Genomic DNA, 17,356 nt, shown 5'->3' with positions numbered 1-17,356 from the left:
ACGTGTAGCCCTGCCGCAGACAGACCCAAGGGGCCTCTAGCCTCTGTCCAACAAAGTACTGGGTAACACAGTGGTTCTGTGCTGTACTGAGCAAAGAATTACAGGGAAAGCAACAATGAACTCTTCCTTCAGAGCCAGTCCAAATTCCACCTGCAAAAACCTTCTCCTGCTGAGTAGACATGAAGGATATCGTAAGATGTTATTACAACACATAATAGGACACCTGAGTGCCTGGTGAGTGCTGGGCGCCGTGCTAGCTTTAGAGCTGAGTGAACGCTTCTCACTCCACGTCATTAGTCAACTGGATGCCTCTCCTACCACAGCTAGACACAGCACCCCGTACACTCCAGGTGTTTCCTAAGTGTCGCATGCATCCAGGATGGGTGCAGGAGGAAGCAGAAGATGCTCATTTGGGCTAGCAGCCCCGAAGGACGGCGATCCGCGTGGATCAAAGGGGTGGAGGACTCCAGACAAGAGGCAGAAAGAAAGCACCGGGTGAGAGGATAAATGAACGCCATCACCCCGTGCCCACAGCATCCTCAGATGCCCTCGTGAGGCTCTGCTGGCCCAACAACCCCCCTGGGTCTGTGATGAAACGCCCTGCACTTCAGCTCTACTTAGCATCTTGAGGCCGAGTCAAGGAGAACGCTGGCCACAGGGCCGCCTCACAAGCACAGGACAAGGACAGTTTCTCTTCCTCACCCACCCAGCCACCCGTGCCAAGTGTTTGAGAGCCTCTCTCTCCTGTATTAGAGCCATGTGCACACCACACCTGCTCCCAGATTCTGGGTCCTGCAGCCCCTGCCCAGCGGCCTGGAACAATCAAGGATCTGCCCGGGCAGGAGCTCAGGTGATGCTGGTTGACCGAATGCACACGAGACCCAGGACCCCGATCTGTCAGAGTGCAAAGCTAAGACTTCAAGGTATGTAAATTTTACCTACAAGAAAAGAAGAGTGTGGGGCTGGAGAACGGGAAGTAAAGATGAAACGAGGGTGGCAAAACAGTGATAAATGCAGAAGCCAGTCGTGGGTATACAGGGGTTTCACTCTACCATTCTGTTTACTTTCTATATACTTAAAATTAGGGCTTCCCTGGTGGTGCGGTGGTTAAGAATCCACCTGCCGATGCCGGGGACACAGGTTCGTGCCCCGGTCCGGGAAGATCCCACATTCCGTGTAGTGGCTGGGCCCGTGAGCCATGGCCGCTGAGCCTGCGCGTCCGGAGCCTGTGCTCCACAACGGGAGAGGCCACAACAGTGAGAGGCCCGCGTACTGCAAAAAAACCCCCAAAAAACGCAGCCCAGACCTTGACAGGCAAGAAAAGAACTGAGAAGCCAGGGCAAGATGTGTCATTGTAAATTGGCAGCTGTAGTGAACTTCCTCCTTATTCTTAGTTTGGAGAGAAAAGGGAGGAGAGAAGAAAATCCTTAGGGGAGCAGGGACCCCACACCAACAACAGGTTTCCCTGAGCCAAGACTGGCCACGACGCCCCTTCTCCACCTGGAGATCCACCGACACTCGGTCTCCAGCTGCACTAACTCCAAATTGCTAAGGGTGACTTTGATTTACCTCCCTTTTGGAGAGTTCTGGTGCCCCGGACAGTGTGAAGCTGCAGGCCAAGAGGAGACCCGAGGGGCACAGAGCAGAGGCGGGGACAGGAACCCAGGGGAGCCCGCCCCGCCGGCACATACCTCTCCCCGAGCTCCCTGTGCTCCAGCTCCAGGTTGCGATGCAGTGTTTTCAGGCAGCTGTGCTGGCGGATGAGGGCCTCGTACTCCGCGGACTGCCGCTCGTGGAGTGCGCCCAGGTGCTCGTGGTCCTGCAGCAGGGCCTGGTAGGTGGCCGTCAGCTCTTCCTGCTGCTTCTGCAGGTTCTCGAGCTCGCTCTCCTTGGCTGTCTGCTGGTTCTGGAGCAGTGCGTACTGCGCGGTGAGTGAGGCGCTCTGGGAGCCCAGAGTGGAATTCTCCACCTGCCGAGAGGGAGAGGGGGCTGGAGGCTGACACTGAGATAACAGGGACCATCGGCGCAGGCAAGACGCAGCTGGGACCAAGGACAGTTCTACCAGGACTTAAGGAACTGCTGGAGGCCAGATGGCATCAACACACTGTCGCGGGGCGCTTCACTCCTGAGCCGCTCTCCGCAGACGGGACCTTTGGGGCAAATAAGGTCCTCTCTCTGAATAATACCCTCTTTGAATACTTTTAAAAGCCTATTTTTAAAAGACAGAGCATCACTGAGGACACAAAATACCTGAACAACCTACCTTGACCTTAACCTAACTGACGCTTACAGAACATCCATCCAACGTCCAAAATTATTAGAAATTTAGGAGAAGGGAGCACTTCCGATCTAATTCTGAGGTCAGAATTACCTTCATATCAAGACCAGACAAAGATATGACAACCGTAACCAAAAACCCCAACAAAAACAAAACTACAAACCAACATCCTATTTGCTCGTTTTAACAGAACGAATCCCAACCTCTTTGCCAGTCTCCTATTCATTGTCTCTGACCCACACGTTACATATTTTCAAACACCTTTCTCAGAAACTGCAATAAACGATCATTTACTTTCCCACAATCTATTAATGGTAAATAAAAGCCAACATCCTAAAACGTGTGGTCCAGAACACTCTTGGCTAGATGCTCTCACCAGCCCGGGAGCGACTTCATACCTTACTTCACTCGTAGAGATCAAAAATTCACATTTGCTTCAAAGAGGCTCTGCCAGGTCCTACAGTGAAGAAGTGTGCTTAACTCTGTCGAACCAAACTTATTTGATCCCAGAACCTCTTTTCCAAGTCATTCCTAACAGCAGCTCAAGAAACAGATTTTGGGAAACAGACAAGACTGCAAGGGAAAAGCAGGGAAATAAACTTTTTTTTTGCCTGGGCAGCCGTGTTCAGTCACTGAAAACCAACTTCAAAGATCCTGAGGCTAGGAACCTCGGTTTACAATGAGTCTATCAAAAATAAAACAGAACACCGAACTCTCCCATGCTTTGTCTTACTGATTAGGAGTCGTCAGAGTGCTGGGGCCAGTCTCTAGGAGACACAGAGCATCCTCCCCCCGCCAAGAGCTGCCCGGCCATGCCCTCACCTGCAGCTTAGCCGTCTGCGTCTGGAGCGTGGTGTTGTGCTCCTGCAGGAAGGCGCTCTGCTTCTGCAGCGTCAGGATCTGACTGCTGAAGGCCGTGTTCTGGGTCTCCAAGTGCTGCAGCTGTTCCTTGAGCAGCTGCTTCTCAGCCTGCAGAGCCGCGTTCTGGGGAAGGGGGAAGCATGAGACCAGTCAGACCCCGGCTCTGTACCTGCTAAGCAGCTGCAGGGACGGCTGGTTAGCAGGTACAGAGTCGTGGAACCCTTTGGGGGCCAAAGCCAAAATCCACCAGATGAGAGAAGTAACATTTTCCCTCTTGGAAAGACAACAGAATTAGAAAAAAATTTTTTTGTACGTGCTTTCACAAGAGAAGCGAATATACATGATGGAGACGCTGCAAAGAACCTGAGCGAGTGAGTGTGAGGCAAAGGCGAGCTGGAGCTAAACCTGCTGCATCCTTTCTGTCTTTTGTGTCTTTCTCTGTTTTCTGTTGACCACCCCGAGAATGCATGTCTGTGAGCTTCTCGCACAGAACAGGGAGCCAGAGCCTGCCCTAAAGCCTCACCCCGCTCGGGTGACAGCGGGTAGAAGGCGGCGGTTCATGCTCCGTGAGACCAATAAAGGCCGAGCAAGATACGCCACCGACTGGGCCCGGACGCGTGGGGTGTGGTCTTGCGCTCTCCCTGACCAGCATGGGGCTTAGGGTCAGGTCTCTTAAACTCCGTCTCACCTTTCTCATCTGTCAAAGGAAAATAGTCACTATCTACTTCATAAGGCTGTTGGGAGACGTCAAACAAGATTGGGGGTTTAGACGTGCGTGGACAAACTCGCTCTGTAAAGGGCCAGACGGCAAATATTATTTGGGGGTTTGCCGGCCATAGGGTCTCTACCTCAACCAGTGACCCCTGCCGTCACCGTGGAAAGGCAGCCCCACACGATGTGTAAGCAAAGGGTGTGTCTGTGGGCCAATAAAACCTTATTTATGAAAACAGGGGGCGGACCGTGGTCTGTCGACCCCCAGAAGAGCACCGAAACACAGATCACTGCGGAAACAGTGCTGGTGGAGATGCCCCAGACCCAGTGCAGGAAGCATAGAGCAAGTCCCCGGGGAAAAGGGGGACCTGCCCCTTCAGTCAGAAAGGTTGAAGGGACCTCAAGTGGCAAGGAGCAAACGGGACTTGCCAGGGAACTCAAGAAGAGGCCAACGAGACCTGGATAAATCTCAACAGCTTCTGACACCCCGGGTCCTTCCCGGTAATGGGAGTTCCTGCTCCGTCTGCAGAACTGTCGACAGTGGCCTCTCCCCACTCACGTTGCGCTCCAGCTCGATGGCCCGGTCCTTCACACGGAGCAGCTCCATCGTGGCCTCCTTGGGGCTGGGCCCCCAGCGCTCCTTCCCCGGGTGACCCTCGACCAACGGCCCCACAGGGTGTTTGAAAGAGTTCTGCACCTGCTTCCCCTCTTCTTGGCTCTTCCTAAGGATCTCACACTCCTTCTTCAACTGCGGGTGCGAGAACGGGAAAGCAGACTTGGGGCAGGAAGAGGCCGGGCTCGGGGCCCCTTGCCAAACCCACCCCCCTCAGCATGCCCGACCCCTCGCCCGGAACTGGACCCGCCAGACTCCTGCCTTTGCTCTTGCGGGGAGGACCTCCATCCTGGACGTTGCCCCCTCCCTGCAGAGGTGACTGCCGGGCAGCAGCCGGGACCCAGTCCCGACTTTATAGCCACGTGAGCGCAGCCAGGCTTCTCCCTCCCGAGCCTCAGGGGTCCACTCCGTCGACACTTGCTCCAGAACACGGGCATCCAGGCTGCCCCTCTGCTACCCAGGTGAGGGGCTGGGAAAGGTGAGGCAGGGACCTCACAGCCAGGACCCATGGCCTGACCCTACGGGGGCTGCTCTTACCACCTGGAGCTCGTTCTGTAGGTGGCGAGTCAGGCTGGCCTTCTCTTCCATCTGTGCTTCTAAGAACACAATCTTTTCTTCTTTCCTGGCTAGTGCTGTTTTGAATGCTGATTCAGTTATGCTCTCCAAAATCTTGTATTTCCTGAAAAATACAAATACACAGTAGTATTCATCTGCCTCTTCTACCCACAAGCTCCCAGTCTCCCAGCTGCCAACACACCCCTCCCCCACTAAGCTGGTTTCCGCGTCACGCTGCAAGATGTGTCCCAGAAGAACTGCAGGAGTCAAAAACCATCACTTAGAGCTGTTCCCCAGGCTGTTGGCATAGATATGTCTGGGACACCGTCAATGAAACATCACTGCTATAGTTTTCCAGGCGTCGTTTCATGTATTGTTATGGCCATTTTACAGATGGGGAAACAGAGTCTCAGAAAGGTTAAGGAATCCATCCAAGACCACAGTGCTAGGTAAGCGGTAAATCTGTGTGGCCTTTTCACCACACCTAAAGGACATCACGTTGGTTACAAGACCAACAAAAGTCCAAGGTGTTGGATTTCCTTGAAAAGCGAGATGATTTAGGAAAGCACTGCTGGCAAAGGCAGCAAGAGTTAAAATTTAAAAAAATTAAAGGGCTGGTGGAGGGAGGGGGGAACGAACAGGTAGAACACAGATGATTTTTAGGGCAGTGAAAATACCCTGTATGACGCTATAGGGGTGGATACAGGTTATCATATGTTTGTCAAAATCCACAGAACATGCAACACCGAGAATGACCCCGATGTCAACCGTGGACTCTGGGTGATGATGAGGTGTTGGTGGGGGTGTTGATGGTGGGAGAGGGTACGCGTCGGGGGCAGGGGCTCTACAGGAAATCTCCGCACCTTCTCCTCACTCTTGTTGTGAAGTTAAAACTGCTCGAAAAAAGCCTAACTAGAAAAAAGTTCAGAAGCCTTTTCATTGGACAAAAGAATCTCCTTCCACTCCCGCCTTGGAATGTCCAGGAAGGAGGCCCTGGACAGAAAGTGCCGCGTGACAACAGGCCCTCGGGTGTGAAAAGTAAACTGAGCTCCGGGGGTGGGGCTGGGGCGCGGAGCCTGCAGGGTGCGGGGGCGCTGGGACACAGGCGTGAGCGGAGAAAGCCTGCAGCCACCCAGGGAGGGGTCCTCACGTGTCACCGTTGCTGCTGTCATCCCGCAGCAGCAGCTCCTTGTGGAGGCCAAGCTTCTCCAGTTCCTGGCTCAGTTCGTCCAGCTCACTGCTCAGCTGCTGGCTCTTCAGCTTCTCCTGCACCAGGTCCTGTGGGGACAGGGAGGACAAGCGTGGGAAAAGAGCCCAGCGGAAACGGCAGGAGGGCCTGGCGCAGGCCAGTCTCAGGGCTGAGCGACCACCTTCTCGAGCCATGGCCAGCTTGGGTGTCTCGAGGGCCAAGCAGGCGGTTCTGTGGGGACGGTGAACCTCAGGGATGCCTCCAAAGGGAACGGATGAGCACACCTTCCCAGCCCCCGGAGTTCAAGATACCAGACCACGTGGCAGCGTGTCCAGGAAGGATCGAACGTGCTCCAAACACATCCAGACAAGTGTCTGAAATACCACTTATGGTGACCTCTGAGGAGCAGGTTTGAATTCTGTGAACGTGGTTGCCTTTTCCACGCAGTAATGGATCAATAACTAGTTAGCTCATTGCAGAGAACTCAGAACAAAGTATAAAGAGGAGAAAGATTTTACTTTAAATACTGGTTTTGATTTACTCTTCAAAAGTGGATGTTGACCTCATTTAGGGGTTCACTTACTCTAGTCCACACCTCTGTAACTCTCCAGGGAGTTATACCGTTTTTTGCCCAGTGTCACAGCTATTTGCACACACGAGGACCCCCTACCACACACCCCCCCAAGGCCTGGAACGGCAGTGTGACGGAGGGTGGTGCTCGCCAAACATTCCGGGGTCGCTCCCTGGCTGCAGCATGGAAGGGCCAGTGTGTGACCTTCCAGCTGCCTCTCCCCTGCCTCGGGGAATGCCCGGACCCCACGTTGAGATGGTGGAGCCGTGAGATCAAAGCCGCCTGGGATGCTGAGCTCTCCAGAGAGTCACCTGGACTTTCGTGAAAGAGAAACCAGCCTTGGATGTGACAAGCCCTGCGATTCTGGGGTCATTCGTTACTGCAGCATAACCTAACTTACACTTACAGAGGCGGGGGCTATGGGTCAGGTTGGTGTCTTGCATCTCTCCCCAACAGTGTACTGATCTGCCTGCACTGACACTCAGTGATCTTTTTTTTAATGTGGAGACCTCTCCGTGGTCACCAAGTCTATTTCTTTTTCTTCCTCGGCACACAGCTGGAACACATTTCCCAACCTCCCTGGCTGTCAGGTGCGGCTATGAGACCATATTCTGCCCCATGAAGTGTGGTCCTTCTCTTCTTCATCTTCCTGCTGCAGGCAGAGGAGCCAGAAGAGGGCTCCACTGTGGGACAGCCGGGCCACATTATGGAGGGCACCAGGTGTCTGTGAACAGTCACATGGAACTTCCACACGTGTGGACACTCGGCTTCTGTGATGGGCCACTCAGACGCTGGAGTCATTTACTAGAGCAGTGACTCACCCTGTGGCGCTGCAGGAAAGCCCGGGTGAGCCACGCAAAAACTACCAGGGAAAAGTAAGACACATATTCACCAAGAAACTGTAAAACAGTCGCACCCTTTCATCCTGTAATTGCACTTCTAGGCATATATCCTAAGAAAATAAATACATTCGTGAAGGTGCGTGTGTGCAAGGATGTCCAGTGTTTTTCTAAAATTAATTAATTAATTTATTTTTGGCTGTGTTGGGTCTTCATTGCTGCACGCGGGCTTTCTCTAGTCGCAGTGAGCAGGGGCTACTCTTCTTTGCGGTGCGTGTGCTTCTCATTGCAGTGGCTTCTCTTGCTGTGGAGCACGGGCTCTAGGCATGTGGGCTCAGTAGTTGTGGCATGCAGGCTCAGTAGTTGTAGCGCACGGGCTTAGCTGCTCCGCGACATGTGGGATCCTCCCAGATCAGGGCTCGAACCCGTGTCCCCTGCATCGGCAGGCGGATTCTTAACCACTGCGCCACCAGGGCAGTCCCAGTGTTATTTAAAATCGTGGGAAAAATCAGAAACAATCTAAATGTCCAGAAAGAAATCACAGTAAGTCCATAAAATCAATACCTCACTGCCATTAGAAATCATGGCTTGAAACCTATTTAACGTAATGAGAAAAGTATAGTAATAGAGAGAAACAGAACAGGGCTAGGATGGAGAAGGTAGGGTATCAAGTGTGTGTATACACAAATGGACAAGGAAAAAAGAAGAAATAAAATATGCTGGATTGTTAGCCCTGGTTATCTCTGGGCCGTAAGATCATAACAGGTGATTTCTATTTCTTCTTTATGCTTTTGGGCATCATTCTGTTTAGAAGCAGGGGACAAATGCCAGGGGCCTCTCCCTGTCTCACCTCTATTGCAGAAGCACCTGTCGGGCAGCACGGTGACCCTGCCCAACCCCCACCGAAGGGGCCGCCCGCCCCCGTCTCACCTCCCTCAGGGTGGTCAGTGTCCTCGTGTGCATGGTGACCTGCTTGGTGAGGTCCCTGTTGTCCTTCTCCAGCTCCTTCAGCTTGCCGGCTGCTTCCCGGCAGCGGGCCAGCTCCTTGTCCAGCGCGCGGCTCTCCCTCTCGGCAGCGGATAGCTTGGCGGAGCTGTCGTCCAGGACGGCGTCCTTGAGCTCCACCTGCTGCCACAGACGCCTGGCCTCCTTCTCCAGCAGCTTCTTGTCTTTCTCCAGCTGGGCCACCTCCTGCTCCAGCGCCTTCCGGTCCTGGCCGGCCCGCTCCAGCTGCCTGTTGGCGAGCCGGAGAGCCTCCAGGTCGCGCTGCAGGGCCTGGTTCTCGGCCTCCAGCTGCCCCAGCTCCCGCTCCAGGGCCTGCGCCTTCTGGCCGCTGCTGTCCAGGCTCTGCTGCAGCCGCAGGTTCTCGGCGCTCAGACTCTGGTAGCTGAGCTCCAGGCGCTCCGACTTCTTGCCCAGCGCCTTGAGCAGCTCCACGCTCGTCCTCAGCTCCTGCTTCTCCCGCTCCAGCTCCGCCACCTTGGCGCCCGTGAAGCGCATGGCCTCCACTGTCCTGCGCAGCTCCAGGTTCTCCTTGTCCAGCTGCCTGTTGTCCAGCTCCAGGCTGGCCAGCTGCACCTGCATGTTCTGCAGGGCGTCCAGGGACTTGCGCAGCTGCCGGTTCTCCAGCGCCAGCCCGCGGCTCTCGCGCTCCATGGCGTCCACCTGCTCGCCCGCCGCCTGCAGGGAGCTCACCCTCTGCGCCAGCCTCCCCTTCTCCTCCTCCAGCCGCCGCAGCTCCCGCTGCAGCTCCTCCAGCTGCCCCGCCTTCTCCTGCACCTGCTCCAGCTCCAGGCTGCTCAGCCGGCCGCTGGCCTCCGTCACCGTCCCCTGCAGGGCTTTGCTCTCCTGCTCGAAGTCCTTCGTGCGGGCCTCGCTGCTGACCTGCGACCTCTCCCGCAGCGTCCACACCGTCTGGTTGAGATGGTCCTTTTCTTGTTCAAGGTCCCTGATCTGCGGGAAGACACGACAGGAGTGACAGCGGCTGCTGCACAAATGTATTTCGGTGAGTTGGGGCTGAAGTCTGATTTAATCTGGGGGACTAAAGCATAGGCCCTAAAAGACCACCCCATTGTGAATCCAAAAAACAGCCTAACGGTCCTGCTGTACAGCACAGGGAGCTACATCCAATAGCTTGTAGTAATCTATAATGGAAAAGAATCTGAAAAAGTACACACACACACACACACCACACACCACACACACACACACACCACACACACCACACCACACACACCACACACACACACCACACACACCACACACACACCACACACCACACACACACACACACCACACACACACCACACACACACACCATACACACACACACCACACACACACACCACACACACACCACACACCACACACACACACCACACACACACCACACACACACCACACACACACCACACCACACACACACCACACACACACCACACACACACCACACCACACACACCACACACACACCACACACACACACCACACACACACACCACACACACACCACACCCACACCACACACACACCACACACACCACACACACACACACACACACACACACCACACACCACACACAACCACACACACCACACACACACCACACACACACCCACACACCACACACACACACACCACACACACACCACACACAACCACACACACCACACACACACACCACACACACACCACACACACCCCACACACACACCACACACCACACACAACCACACACACCACACACCACACACACCACACACACACCACTCACACACACACACACCCCACACCCCCCACACACACACCACACACACACCACACACACACACCACACACCACCACACCACACACACACACACCACACACACCACACACACACAACACACAACACACACACACCACACACACCACACACACCACACACACACACCACACACACACACCACACACCACACACACACCACACACCACACACACACCACACACACACACCACATACCACACACACACACCACACACAACCACACACACACCACACACACCACGCACACACACCACACACACACCACACACACACCACACACACCCACACCACACACCCACACCACCCACACCACACACACACACACACCACACACACACCACACACCACACACACACACACCACACACACACACCACACACACCACACACACACAACCACACACACACCACACACACCACACACACTCCACACACACACACACACACCACACGCACACCACACGCACACCCCACACACACACACACCACAAACACACACACCACACACACACCACACACACACACACCATACACACACCACACACACACCCACACCACACCCACACACCACACAAACACACACCACACTCTCTCACACACACACACACACACTCCCCCCTGAACTGCTTTGCTGTACACCAGAACTGAACTATACTTCAGTGAGAAAATAAAAGAAGTCCTAACGTTCCCAGGGGTTAATATGGACACAAGGTGAAGAGCATGGAGACCCCTACGGAGACAGTTCAAATTAAAATGCCTTCATGGCAGCCAGGATGATTTAGAAACATAAACCCCATCTCTCTCCCTCTCACGTAAAACAACGATAGTGATTCCCTTGGTACGTTTATCCTGGCCGCCACCTCTGTGGGCTCCCCTCACGCCTCTCCCCTCCCGCAGCCCCTGCACAGGATCCTCCCTCTGCCCTGGACCACCCCTGCCCCCAGCGGCCTTCAGCATCACTGGCTCCCCCTCCTGCTCCAGGGCTCAGCGTGAGCAGCTCCTCAGGACAGCCCTGCACCAGGGCTCCTCAGCGCCTTCATCCAGCAGGGTTCTCTGCGTTATTCCCTCAAGAGCACACGTCTGAAACTGCCTTGCCTGTCGCCTGTCCCTCTGCCCTCTACGTCAGCCACACCTGAGCAGAAGCCCTGCCTGTCTTTTCACGAAACGTGGCACCATCCCTTCCCCCCATTTCCGCTCTACATCAGAGGCTGAAAAACTCAACTACCGGATACCCCAGGCTCCCTCGCAGGTAGCGGTGGTCATGTGTTGGGTGTGGCCAATAAGATGTGACAGAAGGTCCCGGGAGGGTTTCCCTCTGCCCCTTGCCCTCCAGGGTGTGTGGCAGCCACTGCTAAGACTGGCAGAGGGAGGAGAGGCCTGGCCCCTGCACGGCATCACAGAGCCTTTGCGCCAGCATGGACTGCCCCCTATCCGGGACTTCCTGTGGTGGGAGGCGAACAAACCTCGGGTGCTCAGCGGGACGCCGTGGACGTCTGGAGCTGGATCATTCTTTGTCACATGGGGCTGGTCCCGTGTGTTGCAGGACGTTTAGCCGCATCCCTGGCCTCCACCCACCACATGCCAAGAGCATCTCCTCTCTCCTCCCCAAGTCATGACAATCAAAATCGTCTTCAGGCACTGCCAGTGCCCCCCACAGCTGACTGAGAGTTGCTGGTTTGAGCTGCAGCTAGGCTAGGTACCTGGTAATGCACGTTTCCCCGATGCATTCCCAGGAAATGGCTAAATCCCGGACTCTCCCTCCTGCAGGCAGGGGTTCAGGAGAGGGATCTGTTCCGGGGGTGCCTACCTGCCGGGCTTTGTCAGCCTTCAAGGTTTCCATGTCGCTCTGCAGCTGCTCTTTCTCTCTGATCAGCTCCTCACTCAGGGTCTCCAAATCCTGGTTACTCTGCTTCTCCCTCTCCAGCTGGGTCTGTAACTTCTCGATCTGCAGACCCAAAAGACCCAGCCGGGCAACAGTTGGCTTCACGAAGTGAACTACGTTTTAAAATAAATCCAAAACTCATCAGCCCTCACAGAACACTTTAACGGGACTTTTCTCAAGGGCAAGTGTCCAGGCGTTGCTCTGAAGGGACCTCCCTGCCCCCTCTAGCCTCAGCTCCTAACCCACGACTTGCATCTCCAGCTCAGGGGCACCATCAGTCAGCCTCCTCCTAGCCCACCTCTCCTCACCCGCACTGCCATGTGCCCAAGTGCCTCCGGGCTCCCTGCTCCCATCTCAGGCCTTGTCCGCTTTCCCAAGGGTCAGACCACATGCCCGGGGCCACCACCACTGGATGTCCCACGGACTTCACTTGGTGACACACCTATTCGCCCAGCTGCTCAGAGTGGTCTTCCGCTATGTCCCTCCTTCCTCTTTCACCCTCCAGTAACTCTGTCCCCAAGTCCTGCCCTCTCTACCCAAGCTGCTCTACCGCCACTGCCTGGCTAGGGCCAGGCCACCTTCCCTCTGGCCTGGACAACCATCCAATCACCTCCCTGACACCGAGCTCTTCTGCTGGGGTCACCCCGCCTGACCTTCCTAAAACACGAACTAGCTACTTCATCGTGTCTAACACCTGGATCAGGTGGTGAATCCTGATCCACTCAGTAGGTCCAGGGCAGGGCCTGAGATTGAGCTCCTAGGAGATGCCCATGCTGGTGTCTGCACTGCGAGGGCTTCCCTTCCTGCCAACGCTGCTTCCCTTCCCGCCAACGCCAAACCCCTCAGCGTGGGGGACTGGAGTTGGGAAAGAGGCATGACTCTGGTGTCACAGGGACAGAGTTCAGAGTCCAGTCCCTCCCTACTAATGACATCACCACGAGCAAGTTTCTGTAACTGACGCAGGACCAGCAGCGAGCATCCTTGAGAGCTTCTGTCACTGTGTCGTGCTCGGCACACGCCTAGCAGGCGGCGGGTGCAGCGATGTTCGCTGCCCCTCCCCATGAGCGCTCCGGGCCCGGCCACCCAGAGAGCTCCTGACTAGCCGGTCTGCATTTTGACATGCTCCTAAATGATCCTGATGTACTGGTTTGGGATGGCTGTCCTGAAAAAATAGATTGCAAAGACCAGATGGCTCTCGAAGCTCTGAAAGACCTTGGACCTCGGGCCACGACCCCGAGATGCCCAACGACCCCCGTGAGCAGCAGGGCTGAGCCTGCTGCAGTTCAGCCCATCCGGGCCGGGGCCTGGCACGGGAGGTTTCCGAAGCTCCCGGAAGGATCACTGCTCTAAAGCAGGCTCTGCGTACCTGTCCTTGGGTGAGGGGCATGCTGCCTTCCTGGCTCACAGATCTGGGAGCTCTCAAACCCTCACAGGAGGGAGCAGCATGCAAGCTTCTTCCCCTGCCGGCGGGGAGAGCCGGGCCGAGCTCATACTCCTACTGTCATATCACGGCAGCACCTCAACCCCCCCTGCCCCAACCCGGGGGCCCCAACCCGGGGACCCCAGGGCTGGGGAGCCCCACCCAGCTGGGGTCCACAGGAAAACACGCTATAACACGGCAAACACCCGAGTGGTTCTCAAAAGCAAGAACGTATTTCTAATCCTTCCTTATCCTTGCCCCACTTCCCGGCACAAGGCCTGGGACTCGGCAGGGCACCAGGGATCACCTCCGATGGTAAAGCCTATGCCTGAGACAACGGCCTTGGGGAACAAAGGCAACCAGATACCCAGGAGGACACTGGGCCCAGAGGGGCTCAGCGACTGGCCCGAGGCCTCGCAGTGAGGACGGGGCAGAGCTGGGGCACACCCCCCGTGGCCGACCCCCCAGTCCTCACTCACAATCAGGGGGGCCTGCTGGCTTACCCCCAACCTTACTGTTAATAGCCTATCCCTGCTGCCCCTTCTCTCCCAGAGAAAGGAACATTATTCCAACCTCTGCATTTCTCGTTGCTGTTGCTTCTGGTCTAAAGATGTGATCTCCCCAGGTCCCACACCCAAGCTATCTCTCTCCTTTTCTGGCTCTTTTTGCCACGGAACCAGAGCCCATCCCTGAAGGACCTCGGTGCCCCGGGGGGAACTCGCTGGGCGGAGATGTGGGCTAGCTCCAGGCCTTCCAGCCCTGAGAGGTTTCCCGTCCTTCCTTCCCAAAGCACCTGCCTTGGGCTGCAGGTGCCACTCCGGGTCCCAGGGCATGTGGGTGCCGGGGGGCCTGCCTCTCAGCCCCAGGCTGCTCTTTCCTTCTAGTAACAGGCCCCCAGAGGGCTGCCCCTTCCCCTGAAAATAAGGATTCTTAATTCTTAGGACATCAAGGCAGATTCACAGTCGCAGGAAGGAGGCAGCTTCTCTACGGTCCGTGGAAGTTTTGTGGGTTAGAGGGGAGAATATTAACTTCAGGGAACTACGGTTTCCACAGACATTTCAGACTTAAGCAAGCTCGCAGCCTGGCCTATGCTTGGGGTGTGGTAAGAGCCAGGCTGGCACCAGCGGGACCTGGGGGTTCACTGATTGACTGACAAGTGTCAGCTGGGGCCCAGACAGGCCACGTGGGGGCGTGCCGAGGAGGGTGGGATGGCTGAGGCTGGAGGAGGGAAACTGGGGTGAGCTGAGATGGATTAGGGTCCAGTGAGCCCTCCAGCTGGGGCTGAGGTGTCCACGCATCCAATGTTAGGGGGCACCGTCAGTGCTGGGCTCTGGGGGGAGAGAGCAAAACCACAGCTGCTGGGCCAGGACAGGTTTGTTCAGGCCGCGGGCAGACTGAGCAGGTCGGGAAGAGGCGCTCTGGCGGGCAGAGGGCCGCCTCCCAGGGATCCCGGCACCAGACACAGGACGGGCCTGGGAACTGTGGCACCTCCCTCCTGCCAGGGATTCTATGCCAAGACATGCCTCCTAAGAACCGTGGCAGGAGAGGGCTGGTGTCCCACCAGGGAACTGACCCCGAGGGGAAGCAGGAGGGTGGGGCCTGAGAGACGGGGGCTGAGGAGTAATGCCGGGCAGGCAGCACCCACTGCCACCCTGTTTGTGCAGAGGAGGGGCCAGAGTGAGACACGAGGGCGGGGAAAAGCGTGAGCGGTCATCTCAGAGGGCTGCTGGGAGCCGGGCCAGCGCTATTACGTTGCGGGCTTTCTGCAGCAGACCCGTGAGGACCCACAGCGTCAACGGTTCTCATCTTTCTAAAGGCTGATTCTTTTTTATCTTGGCCAAGGTCGAACTGCCACTTATAAAGACATTTCCCGTGCTAGGGCCATGTGAATCTAAAAAACCTAAACCGCCTAGCTGCCTTCCCCGTGCTGTTCCACACTGAGAGACATCGCATGAGATGGGGTGGGGTTTTCTATTGTCCTACGAAGGCAGGACAAAATGCTTGTCGGCCGAAATGCTGCATGGCACACGATGCTTCAAAGGGACAAGAAGAGCGAGTAATCAAGCCTGGGAGGTCCCATGAGGGGGCTCCAGAGACCAGTTCACAGAAGGAGGGGCTGTCCCAAGCCTCACACAGAGATAAGGGACCAGCACAGCCAGGACCAGTGGAGCCCAGGTCTCTCCCTGCAGCCCGTGCCCCTCCCACTGCCTGTGCAGCAGAGAATGACACTGGCAGGACTCGTGGGTAGGTGGGACACCCGAAAGCACCAGGCCTGCATGGCGGTCAGCAAGCAATGGGGCTCGCGTCCTCTTCCTCAGCTGGACTCTGACAGCTGGTGCGCTCGGAGCCCACGATGCAACTGCGCCATCGCAGTGTGGCTTAGGTGTTCTGAGGCCCTCTGACCCGGAGTGACCAAGACCTGGAGGCGATCCCTAGCCTCTCAACGGCCCCTTTCTGCACCTGAGACTGAATCCCCAGTGCAAATGCGGGGGGGGGGGGGTCCTCCTAACTGTAGAAGGAAGACTGCTCTGTAAGCCTCTGTCTGTTCTCCCAGATGTCTGGGTTCTCCTTTGTTCCTGGGAAGACCCAGCAGCTGTCCTGAAAGGCAAATACCGTTCAGCCATCTCTTCTTTTCCATCTCGTAGACTGAGAGGAAGGAGTGAGCACTGATCCTGTTTTACCACCAGCAGTGCCCTAAAATGCCCATCGGTGGTCCCTACTCCCCCCACACGTAGGTGTGACTTACATCGTTGCCTCCTCTCCCCTATGACCCATCCTATGCTTTTTCACAGTCTACCGTTTTCTTTTCACTGAGCCCTTACCACGTGCCAGACTCCTTACATACACTAGCCCACGGAGTCCACACAACACGTGTTAGGTGGGAAGCCCAGGAACCCCACTTCACAGATGAAGACGAGGAGGCACTCGCAGGTCAAGTACTGTCCGAGACGCACCCTCAAGGCAGTGCAGGCACAAGCCACGCTGCCTCTTAACTCCTCTCGCAAGTGCTCTTGTGCTTCTGTTATTGTGTAATTAACTGCGGCCGCACTGGCTTCTGCTTTTCTCCCAGCGGCGCATCCTCACCGACACCTGACTGCCTTGCCTGGCCACCGACTAGCCTCTATAGGGCAGACCGGGTTGCGGGAGGGGTGTCCCCTCGCCTAGGCCAGGTTACCTTCTTGTTGAGCTGGTGATTCTCCTTCTCCAGCTCCCCGCACTTGAGGTTGCTCTCCTCCAGCGCCAGGGACGCGTCCCGCAGCCCCTGTATGGTGCTCTGGAGGCTCTGGTTCTCCTTCTCCAGCTTCAGGATGCGGCTAGAGGCGCACTCGTTCAGCTCAAACACAAACGACTTCCTGGAGGCTAAAGCACAAAGTTGAGTCAGGCCCAGGATCCAGGAGCCTCTGCTTCCAGCCACGAGCCGGGGCCATCGGGCCGCCATGAGCCGGGGCCATCGGGCCCCCATGCCCTAGGTTTGAGGGGCCTGGGAAGGGCTCCCATAGGTTGGCTGGGTGCCCCCCATTTCACATGCTGCCGTCGCTGTTAGTGCCTCAAAGTCCCTCAGGCAGTTTCAGTCCCTCTGCTGGCTCAGCTGGGCCCAGAGCTTAAGAGGAAAGCAGATTACAGTGAAGAA

At 56.2% G+C, this 17,356-nt stretch overlaps 1 protein-coding gene across 8 annotated transcripts in view; it reads right to left on the bottom strand.

The window, feature by feature from the left end:
* CCDC88C (coiled-coil domain containing 88C) overlaps positions 1–17,356 on the bottom strand; it is a 129,107-nt gene that overhangs the window by 29,402 nt on the left and 82,349 nt on the right. For all 8 annotated transcript variants that reach the window (XR_009544115.1, XM_060169173.1, XM_060169104.1 and 5 more), the window contains exons 13-20: positions 16,901–17,085; positions 12,231–12,368; positions 8,548–9,570; positions 6,169–6,296; positions 5,001–5,142; positions 4,410–4,598; positions 3,101–3,262; positions 1,692–1,969 (exon numbers count right to left, since the gene is read on the bottom strand). Coding sequence is in view for 7 of the 8 variants with exons in the window: in XM_060169173.1 (XP_060025156.1) it covers positions 1,692–1,969; positions 3,101–3,262; positions 4,410–4,598; positions 5,001–5,142; positions 6,169–6,296; positions 8,548–9,570; positions 12,231–12,368; positions 16,901–17,085 (2,245 nt within the window). In the remaining variant the exon portion in view is untranslated. The remainder of the gene's footprint in view (positions 1–1,691; positions 1,970–3,100; positions 3,263–4,409; positions 4,599–5,000; positions 5,143–6,168; positions 6,297–8,547; positions 9,571–12,230; positions 12,369–16,900; positions 17,086–17,356) is intronic.

The sequence above is a fragment of the Lagenorhynchus albirostris genome, chromosome 1 (genome assembly GCF_949774975.1).
Source record: "Lagenorhynchus albirostris chromosome 1, mLagAlb1.1, whole genome shotgun sequence".
NCBI classification, from domain to species: Eukaryota; Metazoa; Chordata; class Mammalia; order Artiodactyla; family Delphinidae; genus Lagenorhynchus; species Lagenorhynchus albirostris.
This window is presented reverse-complemented; position numbering and strand designations above follow the sequence as displayed.